Raw genomic sequence first — 22,419 nt, 5'->3', positions numbered from 1 at the left:
AATTTGCAACATAAGATTAAGGCATTTGGCCTTGTAAATGAAAAAGTTTATGTTGCTATCTCTTATTTCCAGAGTTTTATCTTTAAAGAAAAAGAAAATTTTGAGAAAGTGCTCTGTATATTTGAATCAATGCTGACATTACCTGGCATAGCATTCCCACTTATGTCAGCATTCATGACAGCAATGAAAACAAAGAAAAATAAACATTAAAGGAGAATGCTCAAAAGAAGGGGAGATGTCAAGCAAAAATTTATTCTGCAATGTAAATAACCTTCCCTTGAAAAATAAATCTAAGAAAACTAAAGTTGGCTAGAAATTTATTCTGAGTATCACTAATCAGACTGATCCTAATTAAGGGTGATGATTTTTATAGCAACCCTTTATGTTTTCTGAACATGCAGAAAGATCTGAGAAGTCAGTATCTCAAATAATATTCCTCAATTGTATGATATCTTTAACACCCATTACAACACAAAAAAATGTAATCTATAGACCTCAGTACTACAGAGAAGTAAACATTTCACAGGAAATTTTAAAAAATCAAATAAAAATTTTTTTTCAGTATTAACTATACTATGTACTAGTTTAGAAATGATATATTGATGAGTTTAAACTCTTCTTGTTCTTAAGAACCTTTGATTTTTCAAGATAACATTGGTCTAAAAATCTGAGGTATCAATTATTATAAATACTTGGTAAAAAACACCAGGAAAATGCTTACATGCCAAAATAGCTTCTCAGGAATATGGCTCTGGATATCATGGTTATTAAAACATGAACAATTAATTGTATGTTTATAAATATTTGTTCTACCTTTATTTGAATAAAGCTAACTGCATTAAAATGAAATTAATAGACTACCTATCAAACTTATACTAAGACAAAATTTTTCTTACTCATACTTAAGATTAACTATATAGATATTTTACTTGGTATACAACTCTGTAACAGATAATGATCCTCTGAATATACCAGTTTTATAAAAACCCTTCTATCAACTACTGACCCAATGAACACTTTTATTATTGGAGAATAATTAAGGACTTACCATAATATCAGCAATAATAGTAAAGTATTTGTAATGATATTTTAACATGATTGGCCTATGAGATCTCCAACTTAAAAATTCCAGGTCATAATTTATCTTTAACCATTTATTTTCTCACAATAACTAATTCACTCAATATGCACCTCCCCAAATCCACTTGCCCAACCTCCCAATCCAACAATACATACCTTTGCCTTTACCCATCACTTTCAATATACTCCTTCTCAACATGCATACAGAACATTATTCAATGCTGTTGATAATGTTATAAAACTATCTGGTCTTTTGACAGAATGTTCAAAATCAGAGAAGAGGCTGTGAGAAACATGTAACGTAGGAGAGCTAACCCTTAACGGCAAATTTCCAGCACAGGTAGCAAGCCTAAGTGAAATCCACTCTCACCTCCCACCTTGAAAATGCCCCCAAAAGTCTTCATTTCATTTTGTAATACTCCTTGAAATTCCACCAATTAGGGATTTACTGATATCCTTTTTTAAAAATGGGAAGAGATTTATGAGAGTTAAAGAGATTCTTTACTAGTATTTAGACTTTCTGTAAATTAATTTAGTAGGACTGCTCTTCTCCAACAACTAGCTAAAACCAAAAGCACTATTGGAACTGGAAAAGCAGATTGAAGGATCAGTGAAGAAAACAATGGTTAGGTAGAAACCCTGGTGAGAAAGCAGCGAGCATGGAAACCTCACCATACCAAGGCAGCACACTGCAGCAGGAAGAACCTGGCTCTCAACAGCCCTGGATTTGAATCTGACTCGACCACTTATCAAGTGACAATAGGCAAGTAACCTAATCTCTTTGTATCTAAACTTGCTCTACTATGAAATAGTTCCCCACAAGGTTGTCTTATATAAAACAGAGTGGCACAAATGCCTGACATGTAACAAATTCTCAAAAAGGCCAGTTCCTTTTTTTCCCCCATAGTCATTATTGAGGTAAGAACAGAAAGGCACCAAAGAAAAGGAAGAAGTAGACTATCAAAATAGTACCAAAAAGAAACTCTTAAAATTCCTTCTTGAACATCAGGTTAAAACAACAGAATGTACAAAATACTTGTTTTCTTTTCTCCACCCCACTACCATTCTTTCTTTGTGACTATATTGTCTTACTCTAAGGACTCAAAACTCATAGAGTACCACTAAATTTATTAGAGTACTACATTATGACTTGTTTATATTAAAGATAGAACAGATGTTAGAGGTGAACTGAGAATCAATCTACCATTCAATTCAAAATAATGTCCTGTATGGGTAAGGTGTGTCTTAGGTGATAGAAAAAAGGTGAAAGAGAATAAAAAGATAAGTAAGAATAATCATGCCTTTAAGGAGTTAGCAGTTTTATGCTTTTTGATTTCAGAGAATTTTATAGCATCCATCTCTGGGAAACCCAGTTATTAAGTTAGAAACTTTATGCTACAGAAAACTTTTTTTTTAAATTCTACTTCTATTAGTCAAATTTTCATTAATTGTGAAATGTTTAATACAAAAAATTACCTGCCAAAATTTCGGTGTTTCGTGCAGCTATTGTTTTAACTTTTATTATTCCTGATTCAGCAGCCTGCAAGAATAAAAATAATTAGAATACAAAACTTACTATCAATATAAATTATTGAGGGAAAAGAAATTATATGATATATAAAATCTTGAGCAGAGTCAGTCACTACTGTGTTTCTTATTTTCAAAACTTCAGCTAGTAAAGCCTAGCAGTGATATATATTAAATGTAATATAATATGATAAATTTAATTATGCACATGCAAGCTTTGCACTACAGTATGTTGTCTTAAGTCACATCTGGCATACCCTACTTATTCACAAATTTCAATGTTCAGAAAAATAAAAAATAATAAACTAATAACAAAGCCTAATGAAAAAAATTAGGTTTCTAATAAAAATGGCAAAACACCACAATATCAAGTAAAACTGTTTTGGATTAGAAGAGAGTGAATAAGCAGGCACTTAATATTACTTTTAGGCTATATTTTTAATTTTATTTTATTTAATGATTTTAGAGAGAGAGAGACAGGAACATTGGTCTGTTCCTGTATGTGCCCTGACCAGGGATCGAACCAATAACCTCTGTGCTTCAGGACGATGCTCTAACCAACCGAGCTATCTATCCAGCCAGGGCAGGTTATACTTTTTTAAAGCACCCACTCAGTTTTCACAAGGTGTCTAAAACATACCGTAAGTATGTTTACTTAGCAATACTTATTATAAATCATATAGTGTTTTATACAATGCCACAGAACTATGATGTCCAATATGATAGCCATTGACTACATGTGGCTATTAAGCATTTTGTATATGGTTAGTCTGAAATGGGCTGTACTCTAAATTTAAAACACAAACTAGATTTCTGAGGACTTAATATAATAAACAATGTAAACTATCCCTTAAATATTTATATTGAATGTTGAAGTGATAATATTTTGAACATACTGGGTTAAATAACATATACTATTAAAATTAAATGTTTCTTTTTACTTTTTAATGCAATTAAAATTTATATATATTATATATTATAAATATTATGAAATTATATAATTATATATCATAAAAGTATTAATTTTTTATATTACATTTTGAAATATAATAAACATTAGATTTCTTTTGGACAATGCTAACATATATTAATGATTTATAACTTCCATCATAGAAACTCAGAACATTTTAACCATAAAGAAACATGCCTATTTTCTACTTATACTGGTCTCCACACCTACAAAAATAATTACTACTTATAAGTTGCTTGCTACTTGTTCATTTATTTTGTTACCTCTTACTACTTGCTAAGGGACAAATAGTAGCATGGTTTAAATATTTAAGAATAATTGTGGAAGAATACCAGCATCCTACAGGTTCTTAGTCTGAGGACCAGTGAATTAATGTATAAAATAAATAACACATTGTTGGCTATATTATGTGTAGTAAACCTTTGTCACTGTGTTGGCTTCCAACCATGTAACACCCTTGCTTATGTTTGGAGAATTTCCAACTTCATGAGTTCTGAAGCAATATAGAGCCTGTCTTCCACAACTAAAAACTGAAAATGCAAGATACGTACTTGCTTTCCCATATTCCCTGGCAACCTACATTACCTAATACAAGACATCTACCATATGGAGACTAGTAGCATAGAAAAGCAGAGAGGCAAGAGAGACTTCTTTTTAATGACAGCCACAGTGGAGGCAACATGTACGTTGCAAGAGCAATGATGGCAGCACAACCAGTAGTGTCATGAAGTGGCCAGCACAACTAGTAGTGCAATCTGAGGCATCTAGGCACTATTCAGTAGACAGTAGTAATGGTCTTGCTGACATGTTATGTTATGGTTCTAGCTGTTTAGCATCTCTTTGTTCCTGTACTTATTCTAAGGCTGGCTCCATCCAGCCTTCTACAAATGCTGAGAGCCATGCAAATTCATATCTGCTTAAATCAGCTAGAGTCAGCTTTCATTGCTTACAACTAAGAAGCCTAGTAAATACACTTAGAACTTAATAATTTTAAAGAAGTAGAAATGTCCCAAGTTAAAATACCATGGCTACTACTAGAAAAATATAGTAAAAATAAAGAGACTATTTAAAATAGATTTAAAAAAATAAAGGGACTACTTCAGGGGAAGGGTATTGATTTTCTGATTATTTGGGACAGTGCATACTAGAAACACCAGAAAAAAAAAATTCTGATGCCCATTCCAATTAAATTAGAACAACTACCAATAGGAACCAGGCATAAGAATTTTTTAACTCTTCAGGTGATTTTAACAGGCAGCAATATTTAGGAGGCTATTGCAATAATACAAGCAAGAGATTATGGTGGACAGGCCAGAGGTGACTGTGACTGAAATAGTAAAAAGTGGTCATATTCTGGATATACTTTAAAGATGTACAAAACCATAAATCTGCTACTGTAAATCTTAAAGAACAATAAAATTATTATGTATACTTTGTTATATTCACACACCCTATCTCAAACTCCCAGGTAAATTTCTTACGGGGCAAGTTGAAAATAATCTGTGGTCACGGAAGGTTCTTCCGCCATCATTTTCAAATGCTTCTCCCCTCCACCCTATGGCCCGATATACCACTCATAAGCTCAAATTCAATATTTCATTCTGCTTCAGTCAAAAGAGCTTGATCAAATTGAACCATCATAAATACCAATGTAAACTGTCCTGATTCTCTGATTTCTAGTCAGTATGACCTTTCCAAATCCTAAAAATTTCCAAATACCAGTCCTGCAGCATACTAGATGTCAGTAAAGAATGACAAACTTGCCAGACACTATTCTGATTTCCTCTGATAAATAAGAGTGAACTCAGGTATGTGTTTTTACACAAACACATAAAGAAAAGGATAATGAAGTGTAGTTGATGGTTTTTTTAAAGTAGTTCCAAAATAGTAAGTACTTTAAAAGATGTGTAAGTGGTATATTCATTCCTAAACTCAAGAAATCACCGTCTGACCAGGCAGTGACACAGTGAATAGACCGTCGGCCTGGGGTGCAGTACACCCAGGTTTGAAACTCTGAAGTCACTGACTCAAGCACAGGTTCATCTGGCTTGAGCATGGGCTCACCAGCTTGAGCACGGGGTCACTGGCTTGAGTATAAGATTGTAGACATGACCCCATGATCACTGGCTTGAGCCCAAAGGTCACTGGCTTGAGCAAGGGGCCACTGGCTCTGCTGGAGCCCCCCAGTCAAGGCAGATATGAGAAAGCAATCAATGAACAACTAAGGTGCCACAACAAAGAATTGATGCTTCTTATCTCTCAGCCTTTCTGTCTGTCCTATCTCTCACTAAAAAAAAAAAAAAGACAGAAATCACCAAAGAACTGTTTGTAGCCTTAGATATAATTAAACCTACCTCTGATTGTCAAATTTGAAACTGTAAGATATTCTCATAGGCACCCTGTGTTGCTGGAAAATTTCACTATCAATGTTTATTGAAAACACCTATATACCAGGGTCCCCCTAACCACAGCAGCCTTACGTCATACTTCGTCTAGCCCACATCTTCAAGAGTAACCTTCTATTTGTCAAGGATTATCTGTATGAAGAAGAGCCTTTAATTTCTTGCTTTAAAAATATCCCCTACTCTGATGGGTGCCCAAAGGAGAACTACACAATTGTAAACATAGTTACTTTTTGGCCATCTTTGGGGGTGGGGAAGTGTCAGTCCGATGGACTTGGATAGAGATGATCTAGGTTAAGGTAGATAGTTTAGATAATTTATTGTAATATCTTTAATTCCTGAGGGCAATCTGTGAATTGGGAGAGTCAAAAGTCTTAAATACACTTCAGCACTTAATACATGTTGCTCTTAAAAATTAATCTCTTAAATATTATCTCTCTTTCTCAATATTTTTTGCTTACCAAAATAGTCACACCCACCAGGGATTTTGAATATGGAGGCTAGTAGCACAGAAAAGCAGAGACTAGAAAGCATGCTGATTCCTCTTCAAAGACCAGCTAGAATATCCCTGGCCTCACTTCTCTTCAATAAAATCTTCCTGGGCAATCTCACAATTGCGTGGTTTCAACTTTATAAATTACAAAGACTTCAACCAAAACAAACAAAAAAACCCACCATGAATTCAAGATATTCAAAACAGATGTCATCCTCTCCCTATCTCTCCCTCTACCTACCCTCTCTCCTTCTCTCTCTCAAAAAACCACCCCAACTTCCTCCTAAACCCCAGAAAAAAAAGACTCTTTCTTCTTCTCTCTTTTCCTGAGCAGCAGCAGCATCCATCCAGATGCCACTGACCAGACACCTGGGTTTCTCCCTTATCCCACAAATCTAATCAACCACAAAAGCCATGTAGTGAGCATATTTTGTATTCCCTTCCTTTGCAAACCCTACTTCTAAACTTACAAACTTCCCATTATCAATCTAAACTAAGATATTTCTCTATTTACTAAGATATTTCTCTATTTACAATCTCGTCCTCTATCCATCCACTGTCTCAACTCAGTGGTTCTCAGTACCCATGTCTACTATTGTTTCTCAAAATTGAGTAGTGAAAGACATCTTAAAAAAATTTTAAAAGGTTCATGGACCTACCAAGTCATGGACAAATTTAAGTATGTATAAATAAAATTTAAAATAAACTATTTTTATAACTCTTAAATCACAAAGCCAACAATCCAAAAATTAAACACAAACCCAAATTAACAACTTAATGTGGAAAATAATGTTTTGCTGCAAACACAAAGATGCTGTAGACTTATGGTGCGTGTTCTTCTGATTTTGGCACTCTTATAGAACCATAAGCAGTGACAGAAACCTTTTTCCTGTGGCAACTAAAGAAAAGACGTTCCATCTTGTGGCCTCTCTATGGTTTGTACCTGTAACATTTTATCCCATCCGTCTCATTTCATACCTCCTTCTCCATTCTAGCTGAAAGCCCCATCAGGATAAAAATCTATCATGTTACTAATGCTTATCACAGTGCATAGCATACAGTAGCTACATAATAAATGTCTCTAAGCAAAAATTTCTAAAGAGAGGGAGAGACTTTACTGCCCACTAATTGAAAACTCCAGAGGAAGTTGATCCAGATATTCCCAATGCCATCAAACCTGCAGTTTCACTTCTTTGCCATTCTCTTGGTTCCCTGCTGTTCTGTGGGTAGGTCCATCTTCAGGCTGCCTCCAATTTTGGCAATAAAAATAGTTGTAGCCATTCTTCATCTCACCATTTTGTATGACACTAACTAAAAGGAGAGAAAGGGTCTTTTGCAGTAGTTCTTGAGAAGAAAAAAGAAACTTTCCTTTTCCAGGAGTAGTCACTGACATTATGTGACTTGGGCAGAATGAAGGTGACAAATGAAGGGTTTAAACTACACTGAAGTAACTGAGGTACCCTGGATCAAGAAACGGGGTTAGAGCATTTATTTCTTTACTTACTTACTTGAAGGGGGGGAGGAGGAGATATACAGACAGAAAGGGAGAGAGATGAAAAGCATCAACTCATAGTTGAGGCACTGTAGTTATTTATTAATTGCTTTCTCATATGTGCCTTGACTAGGGTGGAGCTCCCAGCCAAGCCAGTGAGAGACCCCTTGCTCAAGCTCGCAACCTTAGGCTCAAGCCAGCGACTATAAGGTCATGACTATGATACCAAACTCAAGCTAGTGACGCCATACTCAGAGCAGATAAGCCCATGCTCAAGCCAGCAACCTTGGGGTTTCAAACTTCGGTCCTCAGGGTCCGAGGCTAATGCTCTATCCACCGTCCCACTGCCTGGTCAGGCAGGGGTTAATGCATTTAAACCCAAAGGGTTGAAAATTAAAGAAGAGTGCAGCCTACCATCAAAGTAAGCAACAAGAAATGAAGGTTAGAAAGGGAATTGAAAAATGTCTACTACTAGGCCCTAGCCTGTTGGTTCAGTGGCAGAGCATCAGCCCAGGGTGTGGAAGTTCTGGGTTCTACTGCTCATCTCCTTCTCCACCCTTCCCCCTCTCCTTCCTCTCTGTCTCTCTCTTTCCCTCCTGCAGCCAAGGCTCCACTGGAGCAAAGTTGGCCTGGGCGCTGAGTATGGCTCCACGGCCTCCGTCTCAGGCGCTAGAATGGCTCTGGTTGCAAGAGCCACGGCCCAGATGGGCAGAGCATCGCCCCCTGGTGGGCATGCTGGGTGGATCCCGGTTGGGCGCATGAGAGAGTCTGTCTCTCTGCCTCTCACTTCAGAAAAATATAGAAAAAAAACAACAATGTCTACTACTAGAATATATACAAATTTATGTATATATAAAAATTTAATGCTACTTCCTTTCACCAAAGCTTCAATAGTTTTTAAAAATGCATTTTTTCACAATACCTATGAGACTAAAGCCTCAAAATTAGAACAAATTACCAAAAAAACAAAATAATTATTCAGAGTACATACCATGTAAAATGAGCTCAAGAAATGTAAACTTCAATTTAATGACAATGTAGATAAAAAAAATTGTACTCATGAACACCAGGGAGGTATGATGTTGCCTGAAGACTTCTGATTTTAGATGGGAGGTAAATCAAAAGTCAAGCCCACACTTGGGAATAATTAATAAAGATAGAACAGTCCCTAGAGAACAATATGCTCACAAAACAATTACTACATTGAAACCGGTACGGTCTCTACCGCAAAATGCAATTAGTCTATAATGCCAAAGCCTTGAAAAATATTTACCTACTGGTATCCTATTCTAAACACAAAACCTCTGAACAAACAAACAAACGAAACACCTCTAGCTTCTGGGAAGCAAAAAAAAAATTTTCCTATATCAGGTGAAAGACTGAGATCCAGATTACATGTGGAAAGCTAAATATATACACGTGTGTGTGTGTGTGTGTGTGTGTGTGTGTGTATACATTTGCCTATTTATACATAGTATCCCTTGTCTTCCCTTCCCCCTTTTTAATTTAATCTCTGACAAGTATCTACTTAGCACCTGTTAGATACACAAAGGTCTTGCAATATGTGGCTAGCAGGATAAAACTGACCCTTAGGGAGCTTTTTAGAAAAGATAAACGATACTAAAATAGCTAAAAAGGAAGGTAAAATATAAGACTTATAATAAAATCTTTTCTTTTTTAAATGTTTATTTTATTGACTTTAGAAAGAGTGTAAGGGGGAGAGAGAGAGAGACAGGAATATTGGTCTGTTCCTTAATGTGTCCTGATTGAGGATGGAACTGGCAACCTCTGAGCTACGGAGTTATGCTCTAACTAACTGAGCTATCTGGCCAGGGCTAACAAAAATCTTATAAAATAAACTTAAATGAAAGTTAAGAAAGCAGAGGAAAACATTAGTTTGAAAATACTGGGCAGGAGCTGCAACTGTTTTTGCTCCAGGAACTAGCTAGTGGTACAGGGCACATACCAAGTATTAAATAATTATTTCATTAACTAAGGAATAAGGGAATGAGGAAGAAATTTTAAAACTATCTAATTTGGTTCTAAGTTTATGCTACAAATGAATTTAAAACTATCTAATTTGGTTCTAAGTTTATGCTACAAATGAATGAGTCCACTATTCAAAGTGAGGTTAAATGAAAGGTAGGATTTTTATTTTGAAAAGATGAGAGCAGGTGACTGCAGGCCTGCAAGAGGAATCTCAGAAGCCATAGCACAGGAGAGGGAAGCAACAGGGCATATTTGGAGAATAGCAGGCAATACAGTTTGGCTGAAGCACAAAGGCACATGAGGAAAAGCAGACAGTGATGAAGTTAGAACGGAAGGTTGGGGAAAATCAAGAGGATCTTAAATGCTATGCCAACAGAGTAGCCACGGAAGGGTTTTTAGCTGTTTAAGTATATTAATCTGGTGGTACATTTAGAATGGTTTGTCTTTTGCGTCATTAATTCGTATCAAAGGCCAGGCATAAAAATGAAACCTGGAATTATAACTGACAAAAAAAAGAGAAGGATGTTAGAAATTACAGAGCAGAAAGGGTCAGATGACAGTGAAGAAAGAAGAATGAGGGAGAGAGGACAGCCAAATATGACTAAGGTGAGCAACAGCAATAAATACCTTTAACAGAACGAGTGAAATGGGAGGAATGGTCAAGTTTTAAGGAAAATAATTACAAGAAGTTCTACTTGGAGTATGTGAGAAATACTGGAAACAAAGGTCTAAGCTCAGTAAAGGCAGCAAAATTAGTGAAGTAGATTTAGGAGTCCCTCAGCATGTGGTAAGGCCAGAAGCAATGGGAGTAGATGACAGCGCAACAGGGACAGCCTGGAGACACTAGAGGTCTGAGAATCTAGGATACACTTACACATAAAGAAAGGGAGGAAATAGGAAAGTAGAGTGTTACAGAAGTCAAAATGGCAGCATTCCAAGATGGGAAGATGACTATTTGTATTCAAATTATGAAGCAAGACATAAAATGGGAACAATGAGAAAAACAAGTATGTTTTAAAGGCATGTGCAACATGATATAATGGAAAAAAGGAAAGGAGTTAGAGATGGATGCACATGGATTCCATCCCAGTTCTTTCTAACTTTACTTACTACCTTATGCAAGTTGCTGAACCATAATTTCCTCATATGTAAAACCGAATGGAATGTTGCAGTAGAGTCTTGGGAATGCAAAGTCCCTAGCATAGTGGAAAGACAATGTTTTACTCAACCTTAAGTTAACTTCAAGAAGATAAAGGCAGTTTCACATTCACTTCTGTATTTCCTGCCATCCCTTACACTTTGGAAACTAATCAACTTTTATTAAATTATAATGGTAATAACAAAACCCAGTGTTTTGGAAATGTCAAAAACTTAGTAAAAAATAAACTATGTTTTATACTTTAAAAATAAATTTCATGGTTATAGTACTAACTTCCAAGAATACATAAATCATGTTATAGAGTTTCAACCTTTTTTTTTCATGGCACAAGCACACACTAATTACTAAGGTCAGTGCCCCTGACTAAATACAACCATTTTCATCTCATGGCACAAATAAATTAGTTACTAAGGAAGAAGAGGTCAGGGCCCCTTTTTCTTTAGTAATTAGTTTATGAGTGCGTGAGAAACAAAGGTTGAAAATCACTGTATAGACTAATCAAAAGCTTTTTAAAAAACTTTCATTGTAAAATGCTCTTAGAATACTGTAATAAGATAGTAAAATTAGCCTGACCTGTGGGGGCACAGTGGATAAAGCACAGACCTGGAACGCTGAGGTTGCCTATTAGAAACCCTGGGCTTGCCTGGTCAAGGCACATATGAGAAGCAATTGCTTCCTGCTCTTCCACTCCCTCCTTTCTCTCTCTCTCTAAAAATCAATAAATAAAATCCTAAAAACCAAAACAAAATAAAAAACCCTGACTCGTGGTGGAGCAGTGGATAGAGCATTGACCTAGAATCCTAAGGTCACCAGTTCAAAGCCCCAGGCCTGCCTGGTCAAGGCACAAACAAGAAGTAACTACGCGTTGATGCTTCCTGCTCCTCCTCCTGCCTTTCTCATTCTCTCCTCTCTCTAAAATCAATAAATAAAATCATTTAAAAAAAGAGCAAAATTTTCCTAGAAGTCCTAGAGAAAAAGTTATTATATTATTCTTGTGGTTAACATCTAAAATATTTATCAGAAGGAAATTAATTTAATAAGACCTTAGGGATCTAACGTACTTTTTCTGGAATAAAGCCAAAAGCAGCATAAAAAGTAAAAACAGAGTAAAAAACAAAGGCCACTTGCCTGCTTATACAATTGTCTAAAATTGCATTATGTAGAAAGTATCAAAATGACTCCTTTCACATTTGTCATACTGTTCTGTCTAGCGTTAGCAAATATTTTTTAAATAAATATGAAAATTATTTTATTTCAGTATATAAAACATGAATGTATTTTATTATGCTTTATGAGAGAAAGAATACAATTTGTTGTAACAAATTTCTCTGACCAACATCAACAGGAAAAAAGCCACAGTACACTATAAAATATTAAACCAAAACAGCTCCCAATTAAGCATGTAAACATGATCCAATCCTCATTTGAAATCTGTATGGTTTTGTTAACCAATGTCACTCCAATAAACTTAATAAAGATGATATTTCTGGCTATCACATATATGTGATGTTTAACATCATTTATACTGAGAATTGAAAAATAAAACTATATTGAGATACCTTAAAAAATGATATTTCTAAGTGTAGTTGAAATTGTTCATAACCCTTCCTGACTTGGAGTGTCATATTTGCTATGTCTGATGTACTACATTTAAATAGAAATGGTTCTCTCTTTAGCCTAGTGGAAAGACAATGTGTTGGGATTGAGTTTTAAACTGAATGGGTATTTATTTATTTGTTTGTTTTGGTGACAGAGTCAGAGAAAGGGACTGATAGGGACAGACAGACCTCAGGGTTTTGAACCTGGGTCCTCTGCGTCCCAGTCCAAGGCTCTATCCACTGCGCCACCACCTGGTCTGGCTGAATGAGTACTTATTTACAAGGTACTTTTATATATGATAACACTAGCTTCTAAGGGATTGATGTGGGATTGGAGGAGGGTCACTCTGTCTTACCTCATGATTTTGCATTATAAGGACCTAATTATCCACATAAAAGTGAGCCACTGTGCCCTCAAGACCCTGTAATATAACCTTTAAAAGAAAAAAAAAAAAGGACAACAAAATAAATGACTTTCTCAAACGCCACTGGACAGTTTTCATAGGTCTCTTCAAAAGCGACAGCCTGATAATATTTGTGCCCCAAACCTTCCTCTCTTGCTGGCAACAAGGGGGAATTCTGCAGCTTATACACAACCATATTTCGAGAATGTAAAGACGGCATCATAGATTCCAGCAGTTACTTTCAAAATACACAAGGGCGGTTTTCCCGTTGAGTCAATTAGTCAGAACTCATAAGGAAAAGAAAAGCTGTGTGTCAAGATGTTAACTAGCAACATTATCAATAACAGCAAGAAAAAAATAGAAGCAGTCTGAAAGTTGTTAAATAAATTATGATGATGGACTGTGATGAAAAATAATGCTTTCATTGAAGTAATAATTATAATGGCTTGTATACATGGAAAATGTTTAAGCTAAAGTACCAAGTGAGAGAAATTACCGAAGGTAAGGACATATGGATTGCAGGTCTATCAGTATAACTGAATGGATGCATACCAACTGGAAGAGGAGGCAAAAATGAAAATAACAGTTGTGCAGAATCAGTTGGATTGAAACAGGGCCCATGAGACCATCTTTTGAATATACCTCGTGGGAAAAGACCGAACAGTCTTTCTGAACTGATAGCCTAGGAGCAAGCAGGTCATCAAAAGTTGGCTTAAGTGAACCAGTAACTTGTTGTAACGGGAATCACATAATTTGACTATGAGAATTTTGTTTTCTCTTTGTTCAATGTAATTTCAGCCTGAAGAGGAAGCATGGAGGAAATAGGACAAAGAGTCTGGGTTGAATCTCTGGCTTTAAACTCTGGTTTAATCCCTGCTCTCTCATTTATAAACTGAGTGAATTCAATTTTGTCATAGGTAAAATGGGCTTATTTTGGGATTTGAACAGGTTAATAACAGACGTGTTTCTCCTCCTCCAAATAAGAACATGAATAAAATCAAAATAGCCATGAAAAAAAAATTACCCAGCCCTCATTCTCCACTGTCATAAGGTCCTGAAAATGAGATCTCCCTACCAGAAGAGCCAAATGACTTGGGCCTCAGTCCCCAAATAGCTGGCACAAGGGAGAATCCTGTCATGGTAAGTAGAAGGCATCTTTTTCACCAAACATCCCCCTGAACTAGCTAACACTGGACACTGAGGAACTCTATTCACAGGATCTTTTTTAAGGCAGAAATCCCTGCCATCCAACTTTTATCAGACCTGAATGGATAAGGGAAAGTTGAAGTACCTGGCTTAGGAAGACTACTTATACTTTACTTATATCCTTACCAAGTCCACTTCATTAAAAAAATCAATCCAAAACCCTAATCCTAACTATCTCAACTCAAATGCCCTTCATTCCCTTTGCTCTTCTACCACCCACTGCCTGGACCTCACCATCCTCTAGTGCAGTAGTACTACTTGGTACTCTATAATCCAATATCCTCACACTAACTGTCCCAACCTTTATCCTTTTGGCTTTCTCATTGCCCAACTATACTAATCTTTGATTAAATTGGTACAACTAGTCCCTTAACCCTTCCTTCCATCTTCTTTCAATCAAACAAAATTCTGTTGGATTTCCTTTTTGGGGAATCCACCCTAAATCTTACAATCCATCATCATTCAACCACCTTCCCTGCCAAGACTGTTAAGTGTTCCAACCAATTTCTCCTTCACTTCTCCAAAGTGATCAACTGCTTCTCTTAAACTTCCTACCCATCACTTTTGTAATCACTAATTAATCACAGGAACAGGTTTGTTTCCCTATCTTACCAAGAAAACAGAAGTCATAGGTCAAACTGTCCACAACTTCCTGTCTCCACTATACCCCATTTTTTCCTTTTCTCTTCCTCTGTCAGAAGAGAGAGTGTCCCGTCTCAGACTGAAAGCCAGTTCATACACTTATGCCACTACAACTACAGCTTTCTCAAGGACTTTGCTCTAGCAAGTATTCCCTTTCTCTCCCATTTCCTTAACCTTAGTCTGCCCAGCTGCCTCTTTCACATTAATGCTTTTGTTTCCCAAAGTTCCTTCTTTAGCCTTGATGTCTAACTTACCTACTCTTCCTGACCCATCTTATCTACCCCTAGGGCTTCAACTATCATGTATAAACTGATACTCATAAATCTGAAGTAACTGATACTTCTTCCTCTTAACAAACCATCATTTTCAAATATCTACAGTCAGTTCCACTTGGATGTCACCACATAAATCTTAATATATATATTCGTGACTACTCATTTTCCTCCAAAACAATTCCTCCTATATCTCTTCTCTTATTGGTCCACTCAGTTTCCCAAGAAAGAAACTTAAGAAGCATCATAGATTTCTCTCTATATATATGCCCTGGTAACTATACCTGGTAAATCTCTTTTTAATCCATATTCCTCTTTCACCCATGTTCAACACAATGTGAGCAACTTCCTGTCTACCTCTACTGCTACCTCAACGCAAGCAATGATCACTTTTTAAAATCAGCTCTCTGCCTCATTCTCAATCCACTATAATTCTACCTACCAATAGTGTTACGGTAATGTTACTAAATTTACTGCTCACAAAAATTACGGGATATTTCAAAATGAATATAAAGTGATTAAATGTCCCCTAATTTTTATGAGCAGTATATGAATTTGATCATATACTCCATCTCTTGAAAAACTTTAATGGCCGGCCTAGTGTGCGGAGGACCGGGGTTCGATTCCCGGCCAGGGCACACAGGAGAAGCGCCCATTTGCTTCTCCACCCCTCCGGCGCGCCTTCCTCTCTGTCTCTCTCTTCCCCTCCCGCAGCCAAGGCTCCATTGGAGCAAAGATTGCCCGGGCGCTGGGGATGGCTCTGTGGCCTCTGCCTCAGGTGCTAGAGTGGCTCTGGTCGCAACATGGCGATGCCCAGGATGGGCAAAACATCGCCCCCTGGTGGGCAGAGCGTCGCCCCCTGGTGGGCGTGCCGGGTGGATCCCGGTCGGGCGCATGCGGGAGTCTGTCTGACTGTCTCTCCCTGTTTCCAGCTTCAGAAAAATGCAAAAACAAACAAACAAACAAAAAAACCACTTTAATGGCTCCCAATCACTTTCAGCATAAATTTTATTTTACACAAAATAGAAACGTGCTGTTTCCTCTGCCTAGAATGATCCCCACCATCACCATCACTTTCTTCTACTGGCTACCTTCTACTCATCTGATAAAACCTCAGCTCAAGAATTACAAATTGACCAGTTTCCACGCTCATTAGATCTCCTTCATCTGTTTCCACAGGGTAGTGCCTACAAACAGGAAATGACCAAAAAGTTGTTATTCATTAAATACATAAAGTTTCAGGCCTGACCTGTGGTGGCGCAGTGGATAAAGCGTCAACCTGGAAATGCTGAGGTCGCCGGTTCGAAACCCTGGGCTTGCCTGGTCAAGGCACATATGGGAGTTGATGCTTCTAGCTCCTCCCCACCTTCTCTCTCTGTCTCTCTCCCTCTCTGTCTCTCTTTCTCCCTTTCTCTCTCCTCTCTAAAATGAATAAATAAAATTTAAAAAAAAATTAAAAATAAATAAATACATAAAGTTTCAGAGATTACTGCCTCTGAAGGTCACTGACTATCCATTACATAGAAGTAATTTTATAAAGCTTTAAAGTAATTAAGAAAAATATTTTTTTCGTAAATAGCCCAAAACAAATTAGCTAGTATACTTGTGCCAAAAAAGTTACACTGCTGAAGTATGAAGATTTATATTTAAGTATTAATAAAAATAATCAGAAATAAAAAAGGAATGTATTGCGTTTTCTACTCTCCTTATTATAAAACGACAGAATACAATTATAGCCACTATAAAAACTATTTAATATGCAAATGATAGATTTATAGAGAAAAACAATTAAGATGGTGAAAACTATGTTGAAAATCCAAAGATAAGTAATACCAGTAAATAAGGCAACTTTCCTTTATAAACACTCTTTTCTTCCGTTTTATCAAATTTAAAATCATTTTTAAAATTTTTTATTGATTTTAATTGATTGTGCTTACCTAGATTCAAGTATCCCACTGAATACATCTCCCCCCACTCCCAAATTTAAAATCTTTTTAAAAAATCCAGTTTATATATATATTTAATGATAAACTGGATTTTTTATAAAAAAGTATGTGAACACATACATACATATATATAAAAAGCCAAGCACTGTGACCCAAAAGTGGATATTTCTAAAAACTTAAAGACTAAATACAGGCCTTAGCTGGTGGCTCAGTAGATAGAGCATTGGCCTGGCATATGGATGTCCTGGGTTCGATTCTTGGTCAGGGCACACAAGAGAAGTGACCCTCTGCTTCTCTCCCCTCTCTCTACCTCTTCCCCTCCCATAGCCAGTGGTTCTATTGGTTAGTGTGCAGGGGTAGTCAACCTTCTTATACCTACCGCCCACTTTTGTATCTCTGTTAGTAGTAAAATTTTCTAACCGCCCACCGGTTCCACAGTAATGGTGATTTATAAAGTAGGGAAGTAACTTTACTTTATAAAATTTATAAAGCAGAGTCACAGCAAATTAAAGCATATAATAATAATTACTTACCAAGTACTTTATTTTCAGATTTTCGCTAAGTTTGGCAGAATAAATCTTTATAAAACAACTTACTATAGTTAAAATTTTCTTTTTATTTATACTTTGGTTGCTCCACTACCACCCACCATGAAAGCTGGAACTCCTACTAGTGGGCGGTAGGGACCAGGTTGACTACCACTGGGTTAGAGCATTAGGCCCAGGTGCTAAGGATAGCTTGTTTGGTCCACACACGCCACCTTTAGGCACTACAAATAGCTGGATTGACCCACTGGCCCTAGATGGGGGTTCCTGGGTCAGGGTGCATGTGAGAGTCTGTCGCATTATCTCCCCTCCTCTCACTAAAAAAAAAAAGACAGAGCAAGAGAGAGAGACTAAATATAGAATGCCTCACTTCATTCTACCTTGCTTAAACAGTATCGGGAAAGGAGATGTTTCTTCCAAAGAACATATGCAATTAGCACTGTATTGTATTAAGTTCTTGAGCAGCCTAATAAGTAGTCAGAACAAGTACACATTTTCAGGTAATATGTGTGAGGATATTGGGAGAATGTAAACTAACAAACTAGTCTACAGATGGAAATGTTTCTTATACGTAGACTTTTTGCCTTCAGGCCTATCAAGCACACCCTTCTCCTCTCCCCCAAAAAACAAATATAACTAAAAACTTAAAAGTTCCTTAAATAGCAAAAGTCAGAATTTGGCATTGCTATTAAATTCAAGGAAAAAATTAATTCAATCAAAACATATCTTTAAAATCAAAGATCCCTCCTAAAAATATCACTATTAGGCTATTTTATTCTTCTTTTAAACTCATGATTTAGTCAGTCATTTTTCAATTCCTAAAGTAGGGCCTAAGGCACTAAGCATTTTAAAAGTGCCATTGTAAGACAAAGTTATTAAATTCAACAGAACTTGTACTACATAAGAAAATTAAGTAGCAGAGATATAATCACGTTTACTTTTGCCATAATCTCTAACACTAGGTACAATTACTAAATATCTTTAGCCAATGTTTAAGTTAAAAAAAAATGTGTTTGTTGAAAGTTCCTAGATGAGAAATGAATTGAGTTCTAAAACTTTGTAAGTTACCTGTTTGGAACTCTGGATGCATTTTCCAACAGAAATAATGTAATAAATGGCAACTAAATTCCCAAAGTAGAGGGCTACAATATAATCAGTTTTTATATTAATTATAATTAGTCAGTTCTATAAGTGATTGCAAAAATTACAATAGGATTTGACATTTTCTAAATAACAGCATTTCTCTTACAATTGGAAAGCTTATTTTTTAAAATTACTTTTTATTACTTTCAACAGAACATGATATTGAGAAAATGAAAAGCAATTTGAAATAAACTATTAAAATATCTGAAATAATGCATACATCTTCCCAAAAGTGGTACATTTGCTTTCCATCTAAGTAATGTTTGCTTAACTAGTGGGCGTTCCAGCTTTCATGATGGGCCAATCGCGGCGCTGTTTGGTTGCACGGTAGGGACCAGGTTGACCAGCACTGCAAAAGTGGGCGGTTTTTATAAAAAGTTTGACGACCCCTGCATGGTGTTTGTTAAAGACTGATGTGACCAAAACACAGAAAAGTTAAGGTTCCTTGGAAGCCTAAAATCCAAACATTTTTGGAAAATTCTAACAGAATTTTTGTACAGAATCTTTACAAAAATAAAAGCAAAACCATTTGAATAATTATGAAAATATTTTAAAATTCCTTGTGGAAAATTCTAACTACAGAATCTTTACAATAATAAAGGCAAAACATTTAAATAATTATGAAAATATTTAAAAATTCCTTAGTGAGTACTTAGGGCAATTAGTAAATGAAATTACAGGTATCCCATACCACATTAAATAGAATTAAAAATAAAATAATTGTTTGACAAAAATATCACTGAAATATCTTATTTCAGAAATGAGGGGAAAAAATTGAGCAGCGTTTATTTTTAAAAGTTTAAGAGAAAGTAAATGGCACCTTAAGAAAGCCAATAATGGCCAAACGTTAAAAATTTCAATTCAGGAAATATTTGGAGTTTAATTTGTACATATTATTAACTTGAGCCTCTTTAATAATAATACCCTTATTGCTCTGACAACTTTCCCATCATAATCTAATAAATCCATCTTTTCACTCTATTTTACATCTGAAATAAAACTGAAGCTGAAAGAGGTTAAGATGTATTCCTAGCACGTCTCACTAAAGATTAGCTCATAACAAGGTTTAACATGGTAAAAACCTCAAGTTATGTAGGTGTCTCTGGATAATTTGATAATACTTCACGAACTGACATCGAGTTAAACTGCGTGACAACCTGACAAGGAAAGGTACTTCCAATTGAGTTATACATACTATAAAGGTAAGGAGCACAGATTTCATTCACCACACGATGAATATCAGCTTTTAGAAGCAAAAAACATAAATTTTTCCATTCTGGCTTGGCTTTTCCGAGTTTGAAAAAGTCCAGAAAAGGCGAGGCCAGAAAAGGGCTGAATCGGCGCACACAGCGAACTTCACTCCTAAAGCCGGAGAACAGGACAGTGGAGAAAATCAAAGCGCCTCAAACCTCTCCAATGAAAACTACCAAGAGTGTTTGCAGAACCTGCCGACCCGCAAATCTGGACAGGCGAAGGCCCAGTGCAATTTAGACCGGGCTGGAGCAAGGTCTGTGAGGGACTGGGTCTAACAGAACAGGAAAGCTCGCTGTGCCTTCTCCCGATGCCGCCCGAAGCTCACCTCCTTGACAGGTGGGAATTTCTTCTTGCATTCCAGGGACAAGGCCCTCAAGTCGCTCTGCATATTCTCCAGCAGCTTCTTCACCGCCTCGGGGCTGTGGGTGCCGGACATGATCCACCAGGCTCCGAACCAATTTCTGAGCGGCGCAAACGAACTCTGGCACTGTCAGTACCTTGGGGCGGCAGGAAGCTCCCTCCAGGCACCTCCGGCCCTTCCGCTGCCCGCCTCTTGGGCTCCGCGGGGACTCCACTGGGCCTGAGCCGCTAACTCGGAGCGAGCCCGATGGCCCCCCGCAGGCTCCTCGCGACTCCCACGGCTCCTCTCCGCGGCGCCCCCACAGTGACCTCGCCTCGCTAGGGCCCGCCAGCTCCGGCGGAGGAGCCCACTCTGCGGGCAGGTCTCTCCTGCTGCCGCGGGGCCCTACCACACAGGTCGTCACAAACCAATCTGGCCAGAAACTTCAGCGCTGGCTCATCAAACCCCACAGACACTCAGACGCCATTAGCCCAGTCGCCCACAATTCCGAGCGCGGCCGCGACACGTCAGCCGCATTTCCGGGAACCAAGGCCCCCGCCCCCGCCGTGGCCAACCCGGGCTGGCGAGCTCGAGGAGGGGCGTGGTCAGGAGCCTGGTCACACGCGGGGCAGGCTCCTTTCTGGGCGAAGGCGTAGCGTTCCGTTTGCCTCGCCAAGGTTGGTGACAAATGTCTAAATAGACCACCGGTATTCCATGGCGTATCTGTTTGAGTATATTTGTGTCAAATTGTATTTCAGTGTAAACAGTTTGCTTCTTTTCGGATTAATATTCATTTGTCGTGTCCCTTTACATTTCTGCCCTGTCGGATCTCTGGGCTATTGGCCCCAAATCCACGCCTACCTCCTCGTAATTTTTACCCCCATGAGCAGCAAAACTGCAATTCCTCCATAGAGGCGCACTTACTGCGGAGGAGCCATTTATTTCCCTAATCTGTAAAATGAATGATAAAACTTTATAGACCCTCCGCTGGCTTTCCTTTTCACCCAAAGTAAAAGTCAAACTTCTTGGTTCACCACAAGACCCTCCCTCTTCACCGTCTGTCTTCTGCCTGCCGCTCAAGTGAACGTTCAGAAGCGTTGGTATTTTTCTTTTTGAGAGAGACAGACAGGAAGGGAGAGAGATGAGAAGCATCAAATCATAGTTGTGGCCCCTTAGTTGTTCATTGCCTTAGTCAAGCAGCGGCAGGCGGGTTTAGCGTTCAAGCTGGTGAGACTGTGTTCAAGCCTGTGACTTCCGGTTTCAAACCTGGATCTTGAGTGTCCGGGCGCTGATGCTCTATCCAGTGCGCCACTGCCTGGTCAGGTGGGATTTCTTGTTTTGTTTCCTGCTGTATTTTGAGTGCCTTGAACAGCGCTTGGCACATAGTAGACGATCAATAAATATTGGTTGAATGAATGTCTACCCTACTAAACGCAGAGTTTTGGTACTCAAATAAGGAATCAATATAAAAGCCTTTATTAAGTCTGAAGTGCCAAATATACTGCTCACAAATATTAGGGGATATTTCAAAATGAATATGAAGCAATAAAAAAAAAGCATTTGATTTTTTTTATTACATAAGAACATCAGAAAAGCAAACGAGGATTCAAGAAAAGTTCAATTATGCAAACAAGGTGCAAACTCATTGTGATTGAGTAGCAAGTGACATATTGGTGGGGGTGAACAGAAGCATGTCAAACTGGATAAGAAATATCCCCTAGTTTTTGTGAGCAGTGTACATATGAGGCAAAGATAAACATAAAAGTCATCTATGCTTCTCCAAAAATCCAATTCAGTATGCTTTTGCCCAAGACATATCACAGCTACTGAGTAGGAAGCAGAGACAAGCAGTGCAAAAATCTGAACCAAGGAAAAGGTAGGCGATGAAGCAGCCCACACGCTTATCAATAGACTAGTGGCTTAAAAAGCTATGGTACATTTACACAATGGAATACTA

General features: G+C 37.5%; 1 protein-coding gene across 2 annotated transcripts in view; it reads right to left on the bottom strand.

Moving 5' to 3' along the window:
* MON2 (MON2 homolog, regulator of endosome-to-Golgi trafficking) overlaps positions 1 to 20,966 on the bottom strand; it is a 191,452-nt gene extending 170,486 nt beyond the window's left edge. For both annotated transcript variants that reach the window (XM_066258887.1, XM_066258888.1), the window contains exons 1-2: positions 20,448 to 20,966; positions 2,557 to 2,620 (exon numbers count right to left, since the gene is read on the bottom strand). In XM_066258887.1, coding sequence (XP_066114984.1) covers positions 2,557 to 2,620; positions 20,448 to 20,558 — 175 coding nt within the window. In that variant the 5' untranslated portion in view covers positions 20,559 to 20,966. The remainder of the gene's footprint in view (positions 1 to 2,556; positions 2,621 to 20,447) is intronic.
* Positions 20,967 to 22,419: the final 1,453 nt, after the last annotated feature.

This window comes from Saccopteryx bilineata, chromosome 2, assembly GCF_036850765.1.
Source record: "Saccopteryx bilineata isolate mSacBil1 chromosome 2, mSacBil1_pri_phased_curated, whole genome shotgun sequence".
NCBI lineage: Eukaryota > Metazoa > Chordata > Mammalia > Chiroptera > Emballonuridae > Saccopteryx > Saccopteryx bilineata.
Note: the sequence above shows the minus strand (reverse complement) of the source record. Positions and strands in the feature narration are given on the sequence as shown.